At 30.7% G+C, this 22,315-nt stretch overlaps 1 protein-coding gene across 6 annotated transcripts in view; it reads right to left on the bottom strand.

Moving 5' to 3' along the window:
• LOC132720198 (serine/threonine-protein kinase LMTK1-like) overlaps positions 1 to 22,087 on the bottom strand; it is a 28,885-nt gene extending 6,798 nt beyond the window's left edge. Inside the window, exons 1-12 of one of the 6 annotated variants that reach the window (XM_060704256.1) lie at positions 21,892 to 22,058; positions 13,564 to 13,703; positions 12,910 to 13,099; positions 10,828 to 10,898; positions 10,261 to 10,388; positions 8,912 to 8,999; positions 8,313 to 8,422; positions 6,866 to 6,950; positions 6,307 to 6,425; positions 4,747 to 4,896; positions 2,395 to 3,991; positions 1,007 to 1,025 (exon numbers count right to left, since the gene is read on the bottom strand). In XM_060704256.1, coding sequence (XP_060560239.1) covers positions 1,007 to 1,025; positions 2,395 to 3,991; positions 4,747 to 4,896; positions 6,307 to 6,425; positions 6,866 to 6,950; positions 8,313 to 8,422; positions 8,912 to 8,999; positions 10,261 to 10,388; positions 10,828 to 10,898; positions 12,910 to 13,099; positions 13,564 to 13,665 — 2,659 coding nt within the window. In that variant the 5' untranslated portion in view covers positions 13,666 to 13,703; positions 21,892 to 22,058. Of the gene's footprint in view, positions 1 to 1,006; positions 1,026 to 1,867; positions 2,018 to 2,394; positions 3,992 to 4,746; positions 4,897 to 6,306; positions 6,426 to 6,865; positions 6,951 to 8,312; positions 8,423 to 8,911; positions 9,000 to 10,260; positions 10,389 to 10,827; positions 10,899 to 12,909; positions 13,100 to 13,563; positions 13,704 to 21,891 lie in introns of those variants that run through there. The other 5 variants (XM_060704257.1, XM_060704259.1, XM_060704255.1 and 2 more) reach the window with 5 other exon arrangements.
• Between the last annotated feature and the right edge of the window lie 228 nt (positions 22,088 to 22,315).

Genomic DNA, 22,315 nt, shown 5'->3' with positions numbered 1-22,315 from the left:
AACTTTTCCACATTTAAAGCTGGGTAAAAATCCTTTACACAAATTCAGCAGGAAAATGGTAATTGATTAAATAGCCCAGAAAAGGTTCCCAGTAATCTTTCATCATTAAATTAAATAACATTAAAATATCATTACACAAAACATTGGATATTAAAGCTGATAAACATAAAGCTGATTATCTAAGTTAAAGTGGTCAATAAAAACAAACATTAAGACAAAATAGTAGTCAAAGCTGTGAACAAATCAAAAGAAAAAGATAAGTAGCAAAATTCAAAGCACTGAAATATGCCAAATTATTTGACTTTTTTATAGCTTGAACTTTAGAGACTTTGACTTTTGACCTGAACAGGGAATATTAACTTGCAATGATATTCAACTATATGATGGATAAGATCATATACATATTTTATTCAAGTCTATTTAACTGAAGAATCACTAGGCATTTCAATACTTTCTTGAAATCAATACACTGCTTTTTTGCTGTTAACATACAGTTATCATTTTGTATGAGATTCACATTAATCAAATGTCAGTTGCCTTGTTTGAAACCTTGGCTGATCTAGGTAGACAATTTATTGAAAAGCACTAAGTTTTAAACAACAATTAACCCTTCCCATGATAACTATCTTAAATGGGTTTGTCCCTTTTAAATCCAGATACTAATAAAACCATTCATCATTTTTTGGGAAAAAATATATACTGGCTGAATAGTGAACAATGCAGAACAAGATCAACAAGCTAATGGATCAAAATAAACTAAGCAAATAACCAAATACTTTCTTAAGCCTAAACACCCAAAGGCATTTTTAAACATAAAATGATATTCCAAGATCCTTCCAATCAAATTAAGCATTTTTAAACATAAAATGATATTCCAAGATCCTTCCAATCAAATTAGGCATTTTTAAACATAAAATGATATTCTAAGATCCTTCCAATCAAATTAAGCTATAAATCTAATTTAGAAGCAAATCCTTTTTCCCATGAGAAGAATGAGCAAACTTACATATATCCCATTCAAAATCCTGTGTTAAACATTATAGTAAAATAGTATAGTTAACTGACAGAGCTTTCTGGAGCAATAACTTGAATTAAGTTTTAGTTTCAAAGATTGGTACTATGGTCTTATAAAAATCACATTCTATGGCCTAATGAAATACTAAAGGTTTATCGTTATATACAACCACTGTTTATAGGAATATAACATGTAGAACTAGAGTACATTCAAGTGTTAGTTACTAGTATGTTACTAAGAAAGTCTTGTTACGATAAGACAATCAAAACCAAGTAAGTCTGAAGTCTGGTATATAGAAAATATATAATTATTTAACGAGTATGATATAATAATAGTGTACCGATATGTACGATGCATATAAAACAATTAACTAGTAAATGAATGTTAACATATAACAGATGAAAAGGATATCAAAGCACTGTTCACATGCTAAATTATAATTTATTATATAAGATCTATATATAAACATATAGCATATATTTTTAAAATATTCATGCTTTTGGTTCAAAAGATTTTTTAAATTGATTCAAATTTTAATAAAGTTAGGTACATGTATTAACTTGCTGAGACCCAACTTTCTAAAGAAACATGATTTATAGGCCAAGTAAAGAGTGCTTTCTAACACTGATTTATAATATTCTAATGTTACAAGTAGAGTTTTAAAATACTTAAATAAGTATTAAAACTTAACTTTATACATTAAATACTCAAACTTTATAAGGATGAAAGAAATATTTTATCTTTCAATCAAAAATACATTATGATTGCTAGAGATGACAATCAATGATTGAAATTGAGAAAGTTATATACCTTTTAATTGTACATAAATTTCTGAATGCCAAAAGAAAGATAATAGTTAATAGGACTCATATTTTTTTCTTGTCAATGATTTTTTGCCAATCTTAAATTTATTAAGGCTTGTATTGTAAAACTCTACAACAGAGACAAGATTCGGCTTGCAAAATATGTTTAGCATAACAGCATTCAAATCTTCACTTAATACTTACATAATACATGAAAATAAAAAATAAAACACAGTTCATATTACATTACAGCATACAAAAATTAACTGAACAAAAGCAAATCATAATAACTTAAAAACTATACTAATGAAATCAAACTGAAGGACATCTAAAACTGTGCTCAATTTTTTTTTTTTACATTATCTTCTACACAAAAATTGTGTGTAATACAAACAATATGTAACTTCTTTGTTTGTATACATGCAAATTAATAAATGCAAATTTGTGTTAATAAAAACATGATTAATAAGAAATCTTATAAAGCATTGCAGAAGTGAAAGACATTGAAACAAAATAATATACATGTTGTCATTCAAATACAATATGAAAAGATCTAGAGAAAAAGTGAATAATTACCTGCCCCTGTGAAAGACTTTCATCTGACAGTTCAATTGCCTCCCTTGACTGATTTCCACTGGGCATGCTCAGAACAGCTTCTTCATCTGGATAAACAGATGCTTTACCTAAAGGATGATCTGTATCAGTAAATGCATGCTCTGGGGAATCAAGATCATTATCATAATTAGAAAATGAGTAAAACATGCCCTGACCAGAATGAGGTGAATTAGTTTGTTTAATAAGAGAATTTAAGCGGTTAGTAAGTATGCTAGCTATTCGAGCACGTGTATCTATGCTGGTGTTGGATTCCATGGACAATCGTGTTACCTCAGCATCACTTTCACTGGCTATACTTCCTGGCTTAGAATGACTTTCACTGCTCGAGTCCTGGTCAAATGGCCATTCTTCCACCTCAACATGACGAGGGGATCGTGTACTACTAACAGACTCATCTGACATATGACGAACATGACCAACCAATTGTTCACCTTCATAATCATCCCACTCAAAGTTCATGCCAATGTCAGATTCTGGATCATCAAACACTACGCCACTTTGAGAGGTATTATCTGAAGGAATTCCATCTTCTGGAATGGTTCCGAGAGATCTTGACTTGTGAACTATAGAGGTTGGCAGACCAGCACCTTTCGACATATAAATTTCTTTAGCTTTCTCAGTCTCTAAATCTGAAAATTTTGGACTTAGACGAGTATATGGTTGTACCTCATCCAAATCTTCATTTAAATCATTATCATTAGATATATCGTCTTTTTGTTTCGACAAACCGGTATCACTATGATTATTTAACACTATATCAGGAGCTGAGTTGCTCATTCCTGTTCTATATCCATCATCACTAGATTGATGATCCGATTTCTCCGCAAAGATTTGTTTGGAAGATTGTTTACTTCTATTATCAGATCTGATAAAGTCTGGATTGAAAGGTGAAATGCTTTGACTGTTAGATCTAACTAAGTCTGGATTAAAAGCAGATACATGCAAATTGCCATCTTGGGCAGTAACATATTTAGAATTGAGCGCTGTAGTGTTGCTCATTGCAGTATTATAGCCCTCCGATAGATTCGTCTTTCCATTTGTTAAATATTTACTTGGTGTACTCATACCAACAGGAACTGGTGGGTGTTGTAGGTTCAAATTTTGATCAGGTGAAAAAATGTCTTTGTCTATTTCAGAATTATTACCCCCGTATGCTAATATGGAATCATTTTGTGAGAGGTAAGAAGTGTCATTGGCATTTTCTTCAACATGGATAAAATCGTCTTCAAATCCACCATTTTTGTTTTTCTGGATTTTAACAGATTTTGAAAAATCGTCATCAAAACCAAGTCTTTGTCCACTATCATCAACTCTGTGAACTAAAACTTCTGCCACATGCTGATTAGACTGGTTAACATTTTTAGACATGACAAACTTGGAATCAAATGATGTTGGTGACTGAGGACCAGTCTGGGTTAAAGGTTCACTAGATGTAACAGCTGTTTGGTCATGTGACTCTGATGTCAATTCCTCCTCAATTTGCTGCAGGAATGCTAAAATGTCATCTGTTGTGGGTCTATCATCAATTTCCTGCCAACACATTTCCATTATCTCAAACCTGGATAAATACAGATAACAATTTAAATAATAAAGCATACAATTTAGCAATCTTTGAAGGCATACATTATAATTATCTCTTAAACCCTCTCTTTCCATCTTGTTTTATATTAATCATACTTGTTGCCGATTACAAAAGCTGAACAACCACCCAGAAAATAACTTGATTTAATGTTTTCTCTGTTCAGTGGTTGTCGATCAATCAGTTGCTTTTTTTTATCAACAATAAATGCACATTTCTACTATTACTACTTATCATTTAAACGTTATAGTTTTGGTTTAAAGCTTATATATGAAACTCTCTTCTGTTAAGTTTTATGTCTATATCAAGAGTGAAATACCTGACTTCTTACACTAGCTACAATAATTTGCAAAGTAAACAATAGGATACTCAAAATTTCAAAAGCCATCCATCTAAAAATTACAGAGTGGAAAAAAACCCTCCAATGAAGTTTGAAGGTTGGACAAATATTCTCTAATTAAATTTAAAGGTGGGACAAAAGCTCTTTCAAAAGATATTAACAGGTGAGACAAAAGCCCTTCAAATAAAATTTACAGTAAAGAAAACCCACAGCCGTATGTGATTTAGCTCAATACATCTGTAAAATATAGGTATCATAGTACACATGTAAAATATAGGTATCATAGTACACATGTAAAATATAGGTATCATAGTACACATGTAAAATATAGGTATCATAGTACACATGTAAAATATAGGTATCATAGTACACATGTAAAATATAGGTTTCATACCATCTGTCATGAAGTGGTACATCAGCACTGGGACATGGTAACTTGGCTGTTCCATCACGTATAACCTTCTGTAAAACATCTTCATCACGAAGATTTATGTAAGGTCTTCTACCTCCACATACAATCTCCCATAACAAAACACTCAATGACCTGAAATATGAACACAAGCAATAATATACTTGAATTGTAACAAAACAAGATTGCATTTGTAAAAAATGCTATGCCACCGCATAAATACAACACTAAAATAGTAATGTAGAAACAATTTTTGTTTTGTTTTGACCCAAGGGCTTTAATTTGAATAATCTTGCTAAAGTTTCACTACACAATGTTTACTGCAAAATGTCTCACCTCTAGCCTTTGTCAATTCGAGAAGGTGATTTTTTAAAGTTTTTACTATATACATGTAAAGAAAACCTATGACCCCGGGCAGGGCTAGTTTTGACACTAAAGGCAAAATTTGAACAACTTTGGTAGAGTACCTATAGATGATATCATATACCAAATATCAAAGCTCTAAGCCTTGTACCTTCAGACAATAAGATTTTTTAATTTTTTACTATATGTACATAGTGAAAATCAATGACCCCCGGGGGTGGGGCCAATTTTGACCCCAGGGCTATAATTTGAACAATCTTGCTAGAGGTTCACTACATGATGTTTCATGCAAAATATCTAACCTCTAGCCTTTGTCAATTTAGAGATGATTTTTTAGTCTTTACTATATACATATGAGGAAAACCTATGACCCCCGGGGCAGGGCTAATTTTGACACTAGAGGCAAAATTTGAACAACTTTGGTAGAGTACCTATAGATAATAACACATACCAAATATCAAACCTCTAAGCCTGGTACCTTCAGACAAGAAGGTATTTTAAGTTTTTACTATATGTACATATAGTGAAAATCAATAACCCCCGGGGCGGGGCCGATTTGGACCCCAGGGCTATAATTTGAACAATCTTGGTAGAGGTCTACCAGACAATGCCTTATGCAAAATATCTAAGCTCTAGGCCTTTTGGGTCTTTACAAGAAGATTTTTTAAATTTATTCTTATAATTCCTTTTGGTTGCCATGGCAACCAGAATTCTGCATGGAATGAAATTCTTTGAACAACTTTGGAAGGCCTTCACCCAAGGATCAATCCTGCCAAGTTTGGTTGAAATTGGACTAGTGGTTTTTCACAAGAAGATTTTTTAAGTTCACTATATAATCTATATATCACACACACACACAAACAAACACACACACAGGTGAATCGCTATATGCCACCGCATCGCAGATGCTGCGGTGGCATAAAAACTGCAAAATAACTTGAGGAATATATGTTTTTTTTCCTGTAAATAATTCTCTTCCTGGCCACCATTGCATAAAAATTCTAACCAGAAAAAGCTAACTCAATTTTTCTACACAGATTTAAAGTAACTTCTATCAAATTCCATTAATTTCAGAGAGGGATAAAAAAAGTGAAAATTAAAACCTATTTTCAATGCTAAAATATATTTATTTATATTTTAAAACAAGCAAGCAATAAATGGATTTATAAACGTTGAACAGACCAGACATTAGATTGTATAGTGAACTCTTTGAGCTGCCATACACCTTGTTTAACTTCGAGAGACTCTGGAGACATCCAGCGTATTGGCAACAAATCTCTCCCAGTGTCATAATAATCTTCCTGTAATTATAATCATATGTAATAATATCCTCGATAAAAAATGCTTTTACAATACATTATAAAATTTTGCAATTTTCTTTTTAGACAAATGTGTTTTTTAGATGTTTCAATACCTAGACCCTACAACGAAGCTGACAAATAGTGTTTCTTTAAATATACAAAAGAAGTAAAAAGTACAGCATTTTGCTTGTTAAATTTTCTAGATTATGATATTCTGTTTAACATGTTTTGTATAACTGTGTGTCATCAGCAACAGTAAACCTTGGATGAATTCTATTTCACATCTCTCAAATAATTCTGATTCAAGAGAGTTTAATTAGCTCATTTTACTTCATAAAATATTTATATGATAAATTGTCTGTATAAATAGTGAGTCTCTAACAGTTTCAGTAACAAAATTCTACAAATGCAAAACCACCAGACAATTGTAATGATTTTACCCTGTACAAGTCCTCTCCAATGCCATAATCACCAACTTTGAGCGTTAAATCTGACATCAACAGACAGTTTCTAGCAGCAAAATCACTGAAAAACAAGCAATTATCATAGTATTGCAAGCAATCCATAAGTCCCCTACCGGTTAGAACCCCAGCAACATTCTGAAGGGCCATTGGCCATTCACTTATGTCTCTATTTTAAGTAAATTTGTTGAAAAAGTTCTTTAAAAGTGATCACAGGAAACAGTTTTTATGTACAGACAGACAGATGGACTGAAGGACACTCTAAAGTTATTTTTTTAAACATCCCTGTTATCAAAATATAACATTTTTAAAAGCAAAATTCTTAAAAAGGAGATAACTCTTGAAATAAAGATGCAAGACGTCATACACGATGTGAGTGTAACAAAGAACAATTAGTAATGAAGGTGTTGATAATGAATGTTTATTTTGAATTTGAAGTAAAAGAAAGTTAAAAAAAACAATATTTTTTTCATGAAAATTCTAAGTTCAAGGGAGGAAATTCTGATAAATTTTGTGCTAGAGTTGTAAACCTTGTCACATATGATGTGGTTGATGACTAGAAACTTATATTTAAAGTTTGAAGAAAATACCTTAAGAAATAAAGAACTTATAGTGAAAAAACGTAAAAACTAGAATCAGAAATCTTGAAATTCAGTCTATTTGTTGCCATAGCAACCAGAATTTTCAACATAGGAAGAAAAGAAAAGAATGTGCATAATCTCCAGACTGCCATCTACCCATATTTCAAGTTTCATAAAAATATTTTCAGTACTTTTTGCGTTATCACTGGATCCAGGTTATGTGTAAAATTTGCCATATTTTCAGTCTATTTGTTGCCATAGCAACCAGAATTTTCAACATAGGAAGAAAAGAAAAAGACGTGCATAATCTCCATACTGCAATCTATCCATATATCATATCATCAAAATATTTTCAGTAATTTTTGCGTTATCGCGGGATCCAGTTTTGTGGACGGACGGACTGACGGATGGACAGACGGACGGAGGGTAAACCTAAAGTCCCCTCCGGTAAACCGGTAGGGGACTAATAATAAAAAATGTCTTATACACGAGGGTTAATGCACTTCTTTTCATGCATTCACATCTGCAGAATCCCTTCAATACATTACAGCCTGAGTCATGCATATTAACATTACAACAACAACTAGCAATCATTTTATTTGTAAATGCATGTTTTCTTTTCAGTTAATGCATACTGGTTTTATGAAGGAATGGGCAATAATGCATAAACAAATTACAACCAGATGACCTGTTGTTCATATCATTAATTTCTTATTTAGTTCACAGAATGTTGACTATTTATATCATCTTCAAACATTTCAAATTCCAAATTATACCAAGGTCACTTGTATATACTTCTTTAAATAACTTAAATTCTTATCTAGATGATAATAAACAGTACTTACTGGTGTATATAGGAATGTTTGTGCATATAGGACAGTGCTTTGGCAGCATCTATAGCTAACTGTATAAATGGTCCTGTCTTGTTGGTCAATAAGTATGATTTAAGATCTCCCTGTAATGAATTATTTTTCATTTAATTAAGAATTTTAAACAGAATAAATTGTAATTGTATCTGTGATTAACTACAACATCTTTTACAAAACCTTGAAAGTTTCCAAACTATGTAACTCAAGCTGTGTGATATGTGACAAAGATTTATGACTCATTCAATTATGAACTTCAAAGTTTCAAGGCAACATCTAAAGGATAAAGTATGGTACCAAAAAAAAATACCCGAAATTCCAAGTAAAAAAGGGGCATAATTTTGTTACTATACAAGACTGAGTTATGTCCTCTTGCATGGAAGTTGGGATGATTATTATCAACAAATATTTCACAGTAGTATCTTAATAGGAATTGAAATGGGGTGGTACAAAAAACTAAAAGTGTGACACAAGATAGCAAAGCTTATGTTAGAAGGTTTGCTCTCCCAGTATATCATATATAAATATAATGATCAAATAAATTCAAATAATTAAATTATGTTATGGAACATAAATACCATTGGAGGATATTCTGCTATTGTTAAGAATGGTGTGGTCTCTGTACATTGTCCCAAAAGTTTTATGATGTTTGGGTGGTCCAAATCCCTGAAATAAATGTCAATATAAAATATTAATTTACTGTGTAACACCATAGCAATAATAACAACAAGAGCTGTCGGTAGGACAGCAACGCTCGACTATTCTTAGTGCTTGATAGTAAAAAAAATGCTTGATACAGTTACCTCCTCCTGTTTACAGGTTGGGGTCATGATGGTGAACAAGTGTGCAAAGTTTCAAAGCCATATGTCAATGGACTTTGAAAATATTTGAACTATTACAAAAACTTTAACGTAAATTCTAAGTCGAAAAAGGGGCTTAATTCTGTCAAAATGCTTGATAGAGTTACCTCCTACTGTTTACAGATTGGGGTCATGATGTTGAACAAGTGTGCAAAGTTTCAAAGCCATATGTCAATGGACTTTGAAAATATTTGAACTATTACAAAAACTTTAACATAAATTCTACGTCGAAAAAGGGGCATAATTCTGTCAAAATGCTTGATAGGGTTACCTCCTCCTGTCTACAGGTTGGGGTCATGATGTTGAACAAGTGTGCAAAGTTTCAAAGCCATATGTCAATGGACTTTGAAAATATTTGAACTATTACAAAAACTTTAACGTAAATTCTAAGTCGAAAAAGGGGCATAATTCTGTCAAAATGCTTGATAGAGTTACCTCCTCCTGTCTACAGGTTGGGGTCATGATGGTGAACAAGTGTGCAAAGTTTCAAAGCCATATGTCAATGGACTTTGAAAATATTTGAACTATTACAAAAACTTTAACGTAAATTCTAAGTCGAAAAAGGGGCATAATTCTGTCAAAATGCTTGATAGAGTTACCTCCTCCTGTCTACTGGTTGGGGTCATGATGGTGAACAAGTGTGCAAAGTTTCAAAGCCATATGTCAATGGACTTTGAAAATATTTGAACTATTACAAAAACTTTAACATAAGTGGTTACGCAGACGCCGACGTGACTGCAATAGCTCTACTTATTCTTATCGAATAGTCGAGCTAAAAATACATATAGAGTTATTGTGCAACATTCTAAGTGAATTACTTTTAATCTATATGTTTAGTTGCAAGTCATATATAAATTATGTCTGATTTGACATTTTATATGTATGACAAATGTACAATCTAGGTACTACAGATTAACCTTCTATGAAATTTCATGAGTTGATAAAAGCTGAATTTTGTACTTGGATGGACACAATATCCTATTTTGATATAATGTGAATTTCACTACTGACCTACATGGAAAATATATATAAAATATATATTTGAAAAAAAAAAATTCTTTACAAACCTGTAAGGCGCAACTTCTTCCAGAAATAGAGCCTTTTCATTGGCTGTGGCATCATCTTTCAGAATTTTAACAACAACCTTGATGTGTCGACTGTCTGGTAAAATATTCTCTGCACTTCCTTGAAGAACCTATCAAAATAATTGCATATTAGGAATTATACCAATATCTAATTCAACTATCAGTAGCTGCAAATAATCAATATTTAATTATAAATTCATGTCATGGGGTTATGATAGCAATGATGTAATGACTTTTTAGAAGTTTTCCCTTTTTCGTGTTGTTTTTTTGTTTGTTTGTTTCATTTTTACGCCTTTTCCTAACAGTATTGCAGTCATATAAGCGGGTAGTTTCCTAACCACCGTTCCTGGAGAGTTACACCAGTACTAGACTACCTTCCTCCGAGCTTAACTATCAAAACCATACCAGAGAGGTAACTGGATTAGAAGTCATCGACTCTAACCCCTCGACCACGGAGGCGGTATTTTAAGTGTTGAAAAATCTGATTAATGTCAATAAAAATATATAGTTTTTCTTATAATCATATATCAATAACATGGATAGAGTTACCTGTCCAAACCATCCAAGTCCAATCTCCTTAATATACAAAAGTTGATTCCTTGGAAATGTTTTATAAATTGCTGAAAGAAGAAAAAAAAAATTGTACAATAATTTAAAAACAGTTTTAACTTTTAACATAGTATAAAGAACAAAACTTTATTTTCTAGACTAACATTTGAATACAAATGTATTTTTTCTTGTTAACGTGCAATTAATATATACACACAATATAATCACATAAAAATATATATGGTAAGTGTTTCTAATCAATTTAAAGCTTAAAATCAAAAGGCACAAAGGATATTTTTTTATAAAAATAAAACATCTGCAATAGTCACCAATCACAGCCTACATTCCAAATAAGTGATTGTAATATAGTACATAATATCAGCATCTTGTCTTTCAAAAAATTTTAATTCAAGGGAAAATACCCAAATAAATGTATTTATGCAACTCATCATAGAGATAATCCTATATCTTGTTATTCTTCCCTATCTCTGGACGGGAATAATAATACTACGTTTCATTTTACTTCTTATATTTTACCATAATTATAATTGGTCTTATTAAACACTTGCATTTCCGACAAACAACAGCACCCTGTAACAACACTTGGTATCAGAATACAATCATACATCAATAGGCTAGTGGTAACTTGTCACATATTGGGATATAATAACATGCAACAAATTGATCTGTTGGCTTAGGGTAATATGTATTCAAAAATATTGTTTTATTCAAAAGAACAAACAAGATTTTTTTATAAATGAGTAACTAGAGAAAAACAATTTTATATAAATATGCCTTATTTATTATCTTTGTTATTTACTCAATTCTAAACAATCAATAATACTTCACAGTTTCATTCCTGTTCAAAATAAAGACCATTTCTATGCATCACAATTATATGTTTACCTGATTTAATTTTAATAGATTTATCAGCTCTATGCCTGTTTACAATTGATGGAAACATCGTAGTAATTTTCAGTATTGCAAATAGAATTGCTTTATATCATAATGAATCATCATCTTAGGGCGTATAATAATCTTTTAAACGTTTTTGATAATGTTAGTCTAGATATTCGTACCAAGTTATCTCTTTTTGATACTATGATTGTCCCTATATTAACGTATGGATGTGAAGTTTGGGGTGCTTATAATTATAAAGAGGTAGATAAATTACATATTCGATTTTGTAAATATATATTAGGCGTGAAGAAACAAACTCCTACATATGCGGTATATGGTGAACTCGGCCGAGTGCCTCTGTCAGTTATATGTAAAGAAAGAAGCATTAAATTTTGGTTGAAAATTATGAAAAGTAATGATTTACCTATTTATCAAATGTTTAATGATTTATGTAATAATGTAAGTACCTCTAGTTGGGCTAGTAGAATGAATTCTATTATAGATCATTTAGGTTTTTCAGATATAAGGTTGACATTTGATCCTAGGGTTAATTATTACCTTTTGATAAAATCTAGAATACAAGATCAATTTATTCAAGAATGGAGTTTAAATATTAATTCTATGTCAAAATTAGATTGTTATTGCAAATATAAAACTGAATTTTGTTTTGAAAAGTACTTGGATGTTATATTGAATGATAAGCTAAGGCAGCATTTGACATGCTTAAGATTGTGCTCTCATAGTTTAGATATAGAATTAGGAAGATATAATAATATTGAAAGAAGTAATAGATTGTGCAAACTATGTAACCAAAATGCAGTAGAGTCAGAATATCATTTTGTTATGTGTTGCTCACGTTACAGTAGTATTAGATCAAAATATTTGGGCCAGTGTTCATGGCCAACTTTACAAAAGTTCAATGCATTGATGTCAAATAAAAGTAAAAAATATATGTTTAATCTAGCTAAGTATATAAAAGAAGCATTGTGTTTACGTCAAAATACCCTTGAAAGTTTACCTGTCTTCTGATCGTATATTGTACTTCATTATTTGAATATGTTAGTTATGTATATAATAGTCTTTGCCATAAGTTTTTTGTTTGTTTGTAAATGGCCAAAGGCAACTGTATTGCTGATTGCCAATAAATAAATGAATGAATTAAACTTTTTTGTAAGCACTCACTGACTAGCTTGGCAGCAGCTGATTGTTTCTCTTTGTCTGTGCAGGTAATTCTGGGCCGCAGAGCTCGACTGCTTAATGTTTTTGCCAATATATCAGGTAATGGTTCAAAGGTTACATTTGAACTATCATGAACACTTTCATTAGTTGGATACATGGAAACATCTCGCACACTTTCTTCATCTTCAAAGTTCTAAACATAGAAGAAAAAAACAACAGTCATTTCTTTGTTATGTATGAATGCACACCAACTGCGCTAACTGTAAATACAAACTTCTGATACCTTCTTCTGGGCATTGATTACTTGGCTAAGTTATCTAAAGTGTTGTTTTAGTTTGACTTTAACCTGTGGTTCGAATCCCATGCAGTGTGGTATTATTTCAGATGCATTTCAATTTTTGTGTTATGTGTTATTTTGTGAAATGATATAAGAACTTTTATCACATAATAATCATCTTGCTTTATTTTGAATCTTTAAAAAAAAATTGTCATAAAGTACTTTTAAATACATGCAGGTAAGTGATTTCATGAAGTTTTTCACTCAAGATCTATTTCTACTTAAAAAGACCATTAATTCAATCATGATTACTGCTTGTGTTTTAACTAAAAAAGTAATATTTAATCAAAATCAAAAAATTACAGTAAAATAATACGCACTGTAAACCCATGACGCTTGAAAAGGTGACAAACACACCCAAACACAAGTAAAACACTGCAGCAAAGCACTGCTGCACCAAGCACTACAGCCAAAAATACCATCCTGAAATCTTGTGTCAACTCATTATCCTCAGCATGATCTAAAATTAGATACGAAAATAGAGAACATTAGCAATGCAGCAGCACTATGAATAATAAGCAAAAATGTAATGCTTATATAAGGGTCTTTCAAATAGAATCTATTTGAAAGACCCTGCTTATATGCAAATAAAGAATGATAATAAAAAAACAAAGGATCTCTGATATCTTTCATATGGGAAGATGCTATAAGCAGGGCCCTAGATAATTTTTAAGAGCAACGCGTATTTAGATTTAATATTTATTACATAGAAATTAGAATGTTAATGTTAACATATGTATATATACAATGACAATAACTATATTATAGTTGAGACACATTGAAATTCCTGTCAATAAAAAATCCAGTTTTGAGCCCCTACATCCAGCTGAAAATTCAGTTGACATATTTCAGTTATCATGTGTATCTCATTCTTAAATTAAATCGCACTGGTGTTGAAAATCTTAAAGTGTGTGGGGAAATCCAGTGTAGATAAAATTTAGTTTGCATGATTTACACTGCCATTACTCAGGTCTATATTATAATCAGGTCTATTTTTGGTCAGTACATAAATTCATTGGTATTTAAAATTGCTCTTTTAGTTTAAAAAATTAATACTAAAATCTGCAGAGTTAGTGAGTTCAGTATTTAAATTGATTGTTTACATTCAATATGGTAATAGACGAGTTTCATCCTTTAATGATGACTTTGACATTTTCGTAAAAAGTGAAAACTGTAAACTTGTCATTGATTTGTTCATCGACTTCAATTATTTTCAAATTTAACATAAATATATCCTTGACTGATATATATTCGCAGTATTTGGCACATACGTGAGAAATAATGTGGATATATAATAAATTATGCACATAATGTATGATTACATTTGGCCTTTTTCAATTTCAAGTCAGTTCAAGTTTCACCAACTTACACTCGTATTTGTCAGTGGTTACGTGAGTGGTAACTTTAAATAACTAGAACTCCGCGAGTCGGATGTGTCGCCTTGTGAACAATGTAGTTTAGGGGAAATGGCCAGGACAAAAATGAAATATGAAAAATAACAAAGGGCAATAACTAAAAAAATAATAAGTGCAGAGCAGCAGTTTCTGAACACTGCACTTCTTATCAATAAGATCTATCATTCTATGATGTTTCAAGTCCATAGCTTTCATACTTGAGGAAAAATGACCAGGACAAAAATAAAGTAAGAAAAGCAACAAAGGGCAATAACTCAAAAATAAGAAATGCTGAGTATCAGTTCTTATGCACTGCACTTCTTTTTAATGAAATCTATCATCCTATGAAGTTTCAAGTCCATAATTTTTATACTTTCAGAGAAATGGCTTGGACAAATATTAAGTATGAAAATAAACAAAGGGCAATAACTCAAAAAGTAAGAAATGCAGAGTACCAGTTCTTGTGCACTGCACTTCTTCTTAATGAGACCTATCATCCTATGAAGTTTCAAGTCCATGGCTTTTATACATTAGGAGAAATGGCCCGGACAAAAATAAAGTATGAAAATTAACAAAGGGCAATAACTCAAAAATTAGGAAGTGCAGAGTACTGGTTCTTGTGCACTGCATTTCTTCTTAATGAGATCTATCATCCTGTGAAGTTTCAAGTCCATAGCTTTTTTAGTTGAAGAGAAATGGCCCGGACAAAATTAAAGTATGAAAATTAACAAAGGGCAATAACTCAAAAAATAAGAACTGCAGAGTACCGGTCCTTGTGCACTGCACTTCGGGTTATTGAAAGAAGCATGCATACCAAGTTTGAAGTCAATCAGACTTATAGTGACTGAGTTATGCTCCGGACAAGCTTTAGCGGACGCCGACGCCGACACCGACAACGACAACGACGCCGACACAGACGCCGCCGCCGCCGACACCGCCGACAAAAGTAACCCCTATATGTCACCTTTTCAAGGCGACACAATAAGCGTCTGTCATGACAGCCGCCATATTGCAACTGTATGTTAATTCGCGGACAACTACAATTATGTCATTGTAGGTCAAATCAGTTCACATGACAAAAATTCCAGTCACTTTAAACGGAAAAATATCAATTTTTCTGAATAATGTTGATTTTTTTCTTATTTAAAGTTTTATTTTGTAAACATGTAAGAAGTAGTAAAAACCTAAAATAGCGGATGAATTCGATTTTCATCTCCCCTTATGACCCTCATTTCTGGTAAAAGATTCAAGTAGGTCAACTGCTTGCACATTTTAATCTAAACATGTGTAGGAAATGAAACTTTTGCATTATCTGATATTGGTATCCAAAATCAATCAATAGATATAATGATAATCTTCATAGCCTTGTTTTGGGGGAAATAAAGCATGGCTGATTGACCTCCACATCTTGAAGAAATTTTTGAAAGTGGGAATTGTTTGACAAACTTTTCTTAGTTAATAAAAATTGATTACTTATAAGGTAGATATTTGGGCTTAATTAAAAACATGTTTTTTTTATACCTATTAGAAAATAAACAATAAACTGCCCATTTTTATGTGATCTGTGATGGTTTGAAACATGAAACAGATGTTGAAACATTTTGCAAGAAATAGTGCGCCATTGTCAGGCATGTGCGACGAGATTTTACGAGATTATCCAAGTGTAAACAAAATCAGTGAAATTTAAAGGCTTACATCAATACATGACTGTGTTTTTGAAATTTTTTTTAGTTATTCGGCATCAACAAGGGGACATAATTTAAAACTAGCATTGCCTCGTAGTAGAACAACTCATTGCCTACATCAGTTTTCAAGACATGTAATTAAAACATGGAATAATTTGCCAAAAAATATAGTAGACTCAAAAAGTGTTTATGAATTTAAAATAAAGCTAGACCAACACTGGACCAGAGACACTCCATATAAAGTTTAAAATGTTATCTATTGAAAAATTATGATGTTAATCATACACCGATAAACACTTTCCACAACTAGCAGACAACAGGCTATTCTTATCATTAGGTTTTCGAGTAACGATAACAGGTTGCGTATCTTACTGTATAAATTGTATGTAAAATGGGCTGACATATGGTAGGTTTCACAGTTAATTTAAATACTTTGGTGTCAAAAGATATGTAAAATTATATACTGTGAGTCTGTGACAATGCTAAGATCCCAAGCTTTCCATTGATGTAATAATTTTAAAATCCGACATTTAATCACAACATACTATTACTAGCGGTTTAAAAATGGCTTAATTTGTATTGTTTTAGCGTAAGAGATACAAATTTTACTCGAAGATAAGGGAAACAACTCGTACGTTTTTCACTCGATATACCTCGGTTATATACGTAGTTCATATGAAAAGTGTTTATGGGTGTATTATACAGCAGTGTGAACAGTAGTCCAATAGATTAGACGTTACAGGCTTGTTATAGTTTTATGTTGGTCAAGCCGTCTAATAGTTATTGCTCAAAAACGCGTAGCATTTTGAAAAATTAAAAAAATGTCTGTTGACTTGCCTTTCAAGCTTTATTCAAAAGCTTATCTTCTGTTCTTTCAATTGCATGGTCTATCATTAACAAAAACTTTAAAACAATGTACTTATCAATTAAAAATAAAATATAAATATCAGTCTATTTCGCTCATCGGCCATACTGGTTAAGTAAAGCGTTTTACAGATTGATTCCAATTTTTTGAACGGAAAAATATATTTGAACACACTGACGGTGCATGGGCAATTATTTCGTTGAAAAAATATTCCGTTAGAAACTTCTGGACTCATTTAAACGCTTGCATTTGAATTAGCCAATCAGATTTCGCGCACTGTATGGCGGCCATTTGTATATCAGCTGTACAAAGAATTTAATTAAATGAGAGGATTTAATCATGACTTTTCGGTTGTGACAGTTCAATTATTTTGTTTAAAGGTATTTATTTTTTAGTTTTGTTCATAAATAGGTCAAAATTAATGTAAATACACGCTGTTTTAATTGTTTAAATTCATTAGATCTAAATCGATGTCTAATGTCAATTTTTTTGCTACACGATTTTGCAAAGATCTGTTAAGACCTAACGTAACATGGAAAATGAAAAATGTAAAATATCAGATTAATGAATGATAAATATGAAATAGGTTACGTATAGGTCTTATAATTAGGACTATGTGAACAGAAATGGGTATAAGTGTATATGTTTAAACATAGAAGTGATGAGACCAATAAGAAGAAGTAGTGAAAGATTGTCAAAAGAAGAGGGGCTTAAAAAGGGTTTGGTCCTTCCATCAGAGCCCAGAATCATCCTACAGGTATCCTACAGGTATATACAACGCAATTTTAGATACATTGACAATATAAATATTTGAAGTATTTACAGGTAAAAAACTCTATATAAAACTTTTATGGATGGGGCATAACTCTCAATAATTGTCACAAAGTCCTAGACATGATAATGGACAATACTGTTGAATATTAGAAACAACCAAATAATTTTGAAAAGAAAACATGAATGTTAACATTGGGGAGCACTTTTAGAATCTGTCTCTAGCAGAATCAGTGTTTTTAAAATCCTAACTCTATTCCCTCATCCTAACCCATAACACTAACCCTGGAAAAAATCTGAGTGATTTTGTAAAGAAACATAACTATATTGAAAAAATAATACAGGGTAAAATCATAATTAATGACAGATCCCTTTAATTTGTAATACCGAGTGATTCAGTCAAATCAGTGAACAGGTGAAGGATAATGACCTACCTCCGGGTATAGATGGATACCGAAAATAAGCTATTTTCGCGAAAATAAGATCGGCTACGAAAATAAGATTTATTTTTGAAATAGTGCATTTATCTGTTGAAATAATTATGTAAAATATATATTTATGCATTCATTGAATGATTTAACAGCAAATAAAATTTCAGAACCAAAAAAAAAAATTTAAAAAAGTGAAGTTTGAGCCGAAAATACTATCGTGCAAAAATAGCTCAAATTGCCGTGTAAAGCGAAAATAAGATCGGGTCTTCGAAAATAAGATTTATATTTGATATAATGTATTAAAAACGTATTTTTTGTTGTTAATAATTGAATTGTATGAATGAAATAATAAATTTCAGAAACAAAAAAAATATTATAAAATGTGAAGTTTGAGCCCAAAATACCATCGTATGAAAATGGCTCAAATTGCCGTATAAAGCGAAAATAAGATCGGGTCTACGAAAATAAAAGATTTATCTTTGATATAATGTATTAAAACGTATTTTTGTTGTTAATAATTGATTAGTATGAATGAAATAATAAATTTCAGAAACAAAACAAAATATTATAAAATGTGAAGTTTGAGCCCAAAATATCAGTTTCAGTTTATTGGCAAATCGGCATATACAATATAACTTTGGCCATTTACAATATACAAAAGGATGGCCCAGATAATACAATTTACATTTAACATAAATACAATAATACAATACAGTTATAAAACAAGAACCTAAGAAGCAGCAATAATTGCAAGTTTTTCATTTCTCAAATGCATAGCATAAAATACAAATTTGGCAATATTCCTAATAGTTCTATTATTATTTGAAGACAATAATCTAGTAAATTTATTAATGCATGGAAAAGAATAATTAACATCATATTTTCGACGAAGGTTTCTATAGAGTGGACAGCATAACAAAAAATGATATTCAGATTCAACATTAAGTGAACAAAGTTTACAAGTTCGTAGGTTTCGATCAATACCTGCAAATCTACCACTTTCAATTTCAAGAAGATGGGAACAGAGTCTAAAACGAGACAATTCTTTTCTTTGATGCTCATTTGTAACAATATCTAGATACTTTTCATATTTAAACTCACATTTGAATTTTCTATAATAATATAACTTAGATTGATTCATTATTGTATCATTCCATGTTTGAAAGTACTGATCACGCAGCCTTTGTTTTTTTAACATTGGCAAATAATTCATATCAAGGTTTATAGAATTCCATAAGTAGCTATATCCAAGACTATCAAGTTGTTTTTTAACAGACGATGACCAAGTAGACATGGTATTATAAGGTAACAAAGCACATTGTTCCAAAAATATTGTATGTACTAATGACCCTGGATATTTCATTATATTTAACCAGTATTTAAGAGCACGTTCTTTACAGATAACAGATAAAGGAAAGCGACCAAGCTCTCCAAGTTGCCGTGTAAAGCGAAAATAAGATCAGGTCTACAAAAATAAGATTTATCTTTGATATAATGTATTAAAACGTATTTTTTGGTGTTATCAAATGATTTGTATGAATGAAATAATAAAGAATGAAATGTTTTGTAATGAAATATTAGACGTCTGTGCGGCAAACATGGTAAATACATATAAATCGGTACGTAAATATTCCAAATTTAGTATAGAAAGAACGCATGAACATATAACCAAAATATAGGCTATATAAGATTTACATGGTTCATAACTTATATTAAAAATAGTATTAACTTTATTTTTAATGATTTTGCAAATAAATTTTAAGAATGTTCTCTTATAAGATAAGAAATGTTTGTGGTGAAAAAAGTATCAAAATATAAGAAAAAACAAGTGCAAAAATAACCTGAAACAACGACTACGAAAATAGGATCTAAATCTATATAAGAATGTGTACCATACGAAAATAAAATCTAAACAGTACTCTACGAAAAAAAGATCTGTAAGGAAACAAAAGCTGTATGAAAATAATGTAAATACGAAAATAAGGTTACGAAAATAAGTTCTATTAGTAAATAAGGTCTGTAAAACCAATTAAAATCTGTATGAATTGATAATTATTTGAATATAAAACCTGTATGGAAATACTATATTTACGAAAATAAGATCCTATTGAAAATAAATCTATACGAAAATAAGATTTGTATGAAAATAATGTTTGTATTCGACAAGATTTTTACAAATGTAAGATCTGTGAAATAAAAATAATATCTTTATATATCTGTATGATAACAAAATCTGTAAAAAAAATTAAGACATCATTCTATATTTTGATATGATTGGTGACTGTGATAAATCGCCAATAAACACCTTTAATGATGGGCATTAATAAGATCGTGTGCGAAAATCCAATAATCCAATCATCGTATTAGCGCATTGATTGCTGCCGACAGCCATGTGCACGTGTCATACGTTGTATAATTTTTTCCTTCTCATCTTGTCCGTGCATTATCTTATTAAAGCACTAAAGCAACAAAGCTATATACTGATCTTTTACTAAATATAGATATTATTTTTATATTACACGTATTTTAAATTATCTTTTATTTTGGTATAAATCATTTCCATATTGATATTTTATTTTCATATAGCTAGATATCCTATTATTTACAGATTTTGATCATTTTTTCGTATCATTCTGAAACAGATATTATGTTCATACACATACATTTGTATCATTTTCGTATTTCATATTCACAGACCTTATAAAATATTTGTAAAAATCTTAGTTGAAAACATTATTTTCATACAGATTTTATGTTTGCAGAGATCTTATTTTCGTGCAGATATATCAATTCATACAGTAATTTTTTTATAGATCTTATTTTCGTATAGATCACATTTTCAATAGGATCTTATTTTCGCACATATAGTATTTTCATGAAGGTATTTTTAATATAGCTCATTTTCGTATATATATCTTATTTTGGCAAAAATCATATTTTCAATTAGATCTTGTTTTCGTACAAATATCAATTCATAAGGGTTTTAATTGTTTACAGATCTTATTTTCGTATAGATCATCATGATTTTCAATTGGATCCTATTTTCGTGCAAGTATAAGTATTTTCATACATATATTATTTTCATACAGGTATTATTTACTAAGAGATCTTGTTTTCGTATAACCTTATTTTCGTATGTACATAATTTTCATACTTACAGATCTTATTTTCGTAGAGTACTAGCTGTATAGATTTTATTTTCGTACATATATTCTATATACAGTAGACAGTAGTCTTTGTTTCTGGGTTTTCTTTTTTCACACGGCGATTTGAGCTATATTCGTACGTATGTATTTTCGGCTCAAACTGTACTTTTTTATATATTTTTTTTGGTTCTAAAAATTTAGTTTGCTGTGAAATCATGCAAAGAATGCATAAATATATAACTTACATAATTATTTCAACAGATAAATGCACTATTTCAAAAATAAATCTTATTTTCGTAGCGCGATCTTATTTTCGCGAAAATAGCTTATTTTCGGTATCCATCTATACCGCCTACCTCCGGTTATCAATTTGCCTTAATTCAATGAATTGCCTGTTACAACTGTACTAATATAATCTTATTAATGATATCACACCACTTTAAAGAACCTGCTTGTATTAAAGCATCAAAAACTAACGTTTTCTCTGAGTTGATAATTGGCAAATTTCCACTTCCTGGAAAGATACGACTGGTTTATTATATTGAAAATATTCAGAAAACCACTGATTGTTAAAACTACCCAAAAGAAATTGAAAAACCCTTGAAAGAGCGTGTTTTTGATTGATATGAAAATAAGACTAGTATATCTATTCAAAAATGATTATATCTAATATTTTCACCGTTATTTTTCTTTGGAAGAGGTAATTTTGAAGCATTTTCGTTTAATTATCTATTGGGCAGAATTACTTTTAGTCATTACCTCAGACAGGGTCTTTCTAAT

Source organism: Ruditapes philippinarum, unplaced genomic scaffold (genome assembly GCF_026571515.1).
Source record: "Ruditapes philippinarum isolate M1 unplaced genomic scaffold, ASM2657151v2 ctg812_1_1_1_1, whole genome shotgun sequence".
Lineage (NCBI taxonomy): Eukaryota > Metazoa > Mollusca > Bivalvia > Venerida > Veneridae > Ruditapes > Ruditapes philippinarum.
This window is presented reverse-complemented; position numbering and strand designations above follow the sequence as displayed.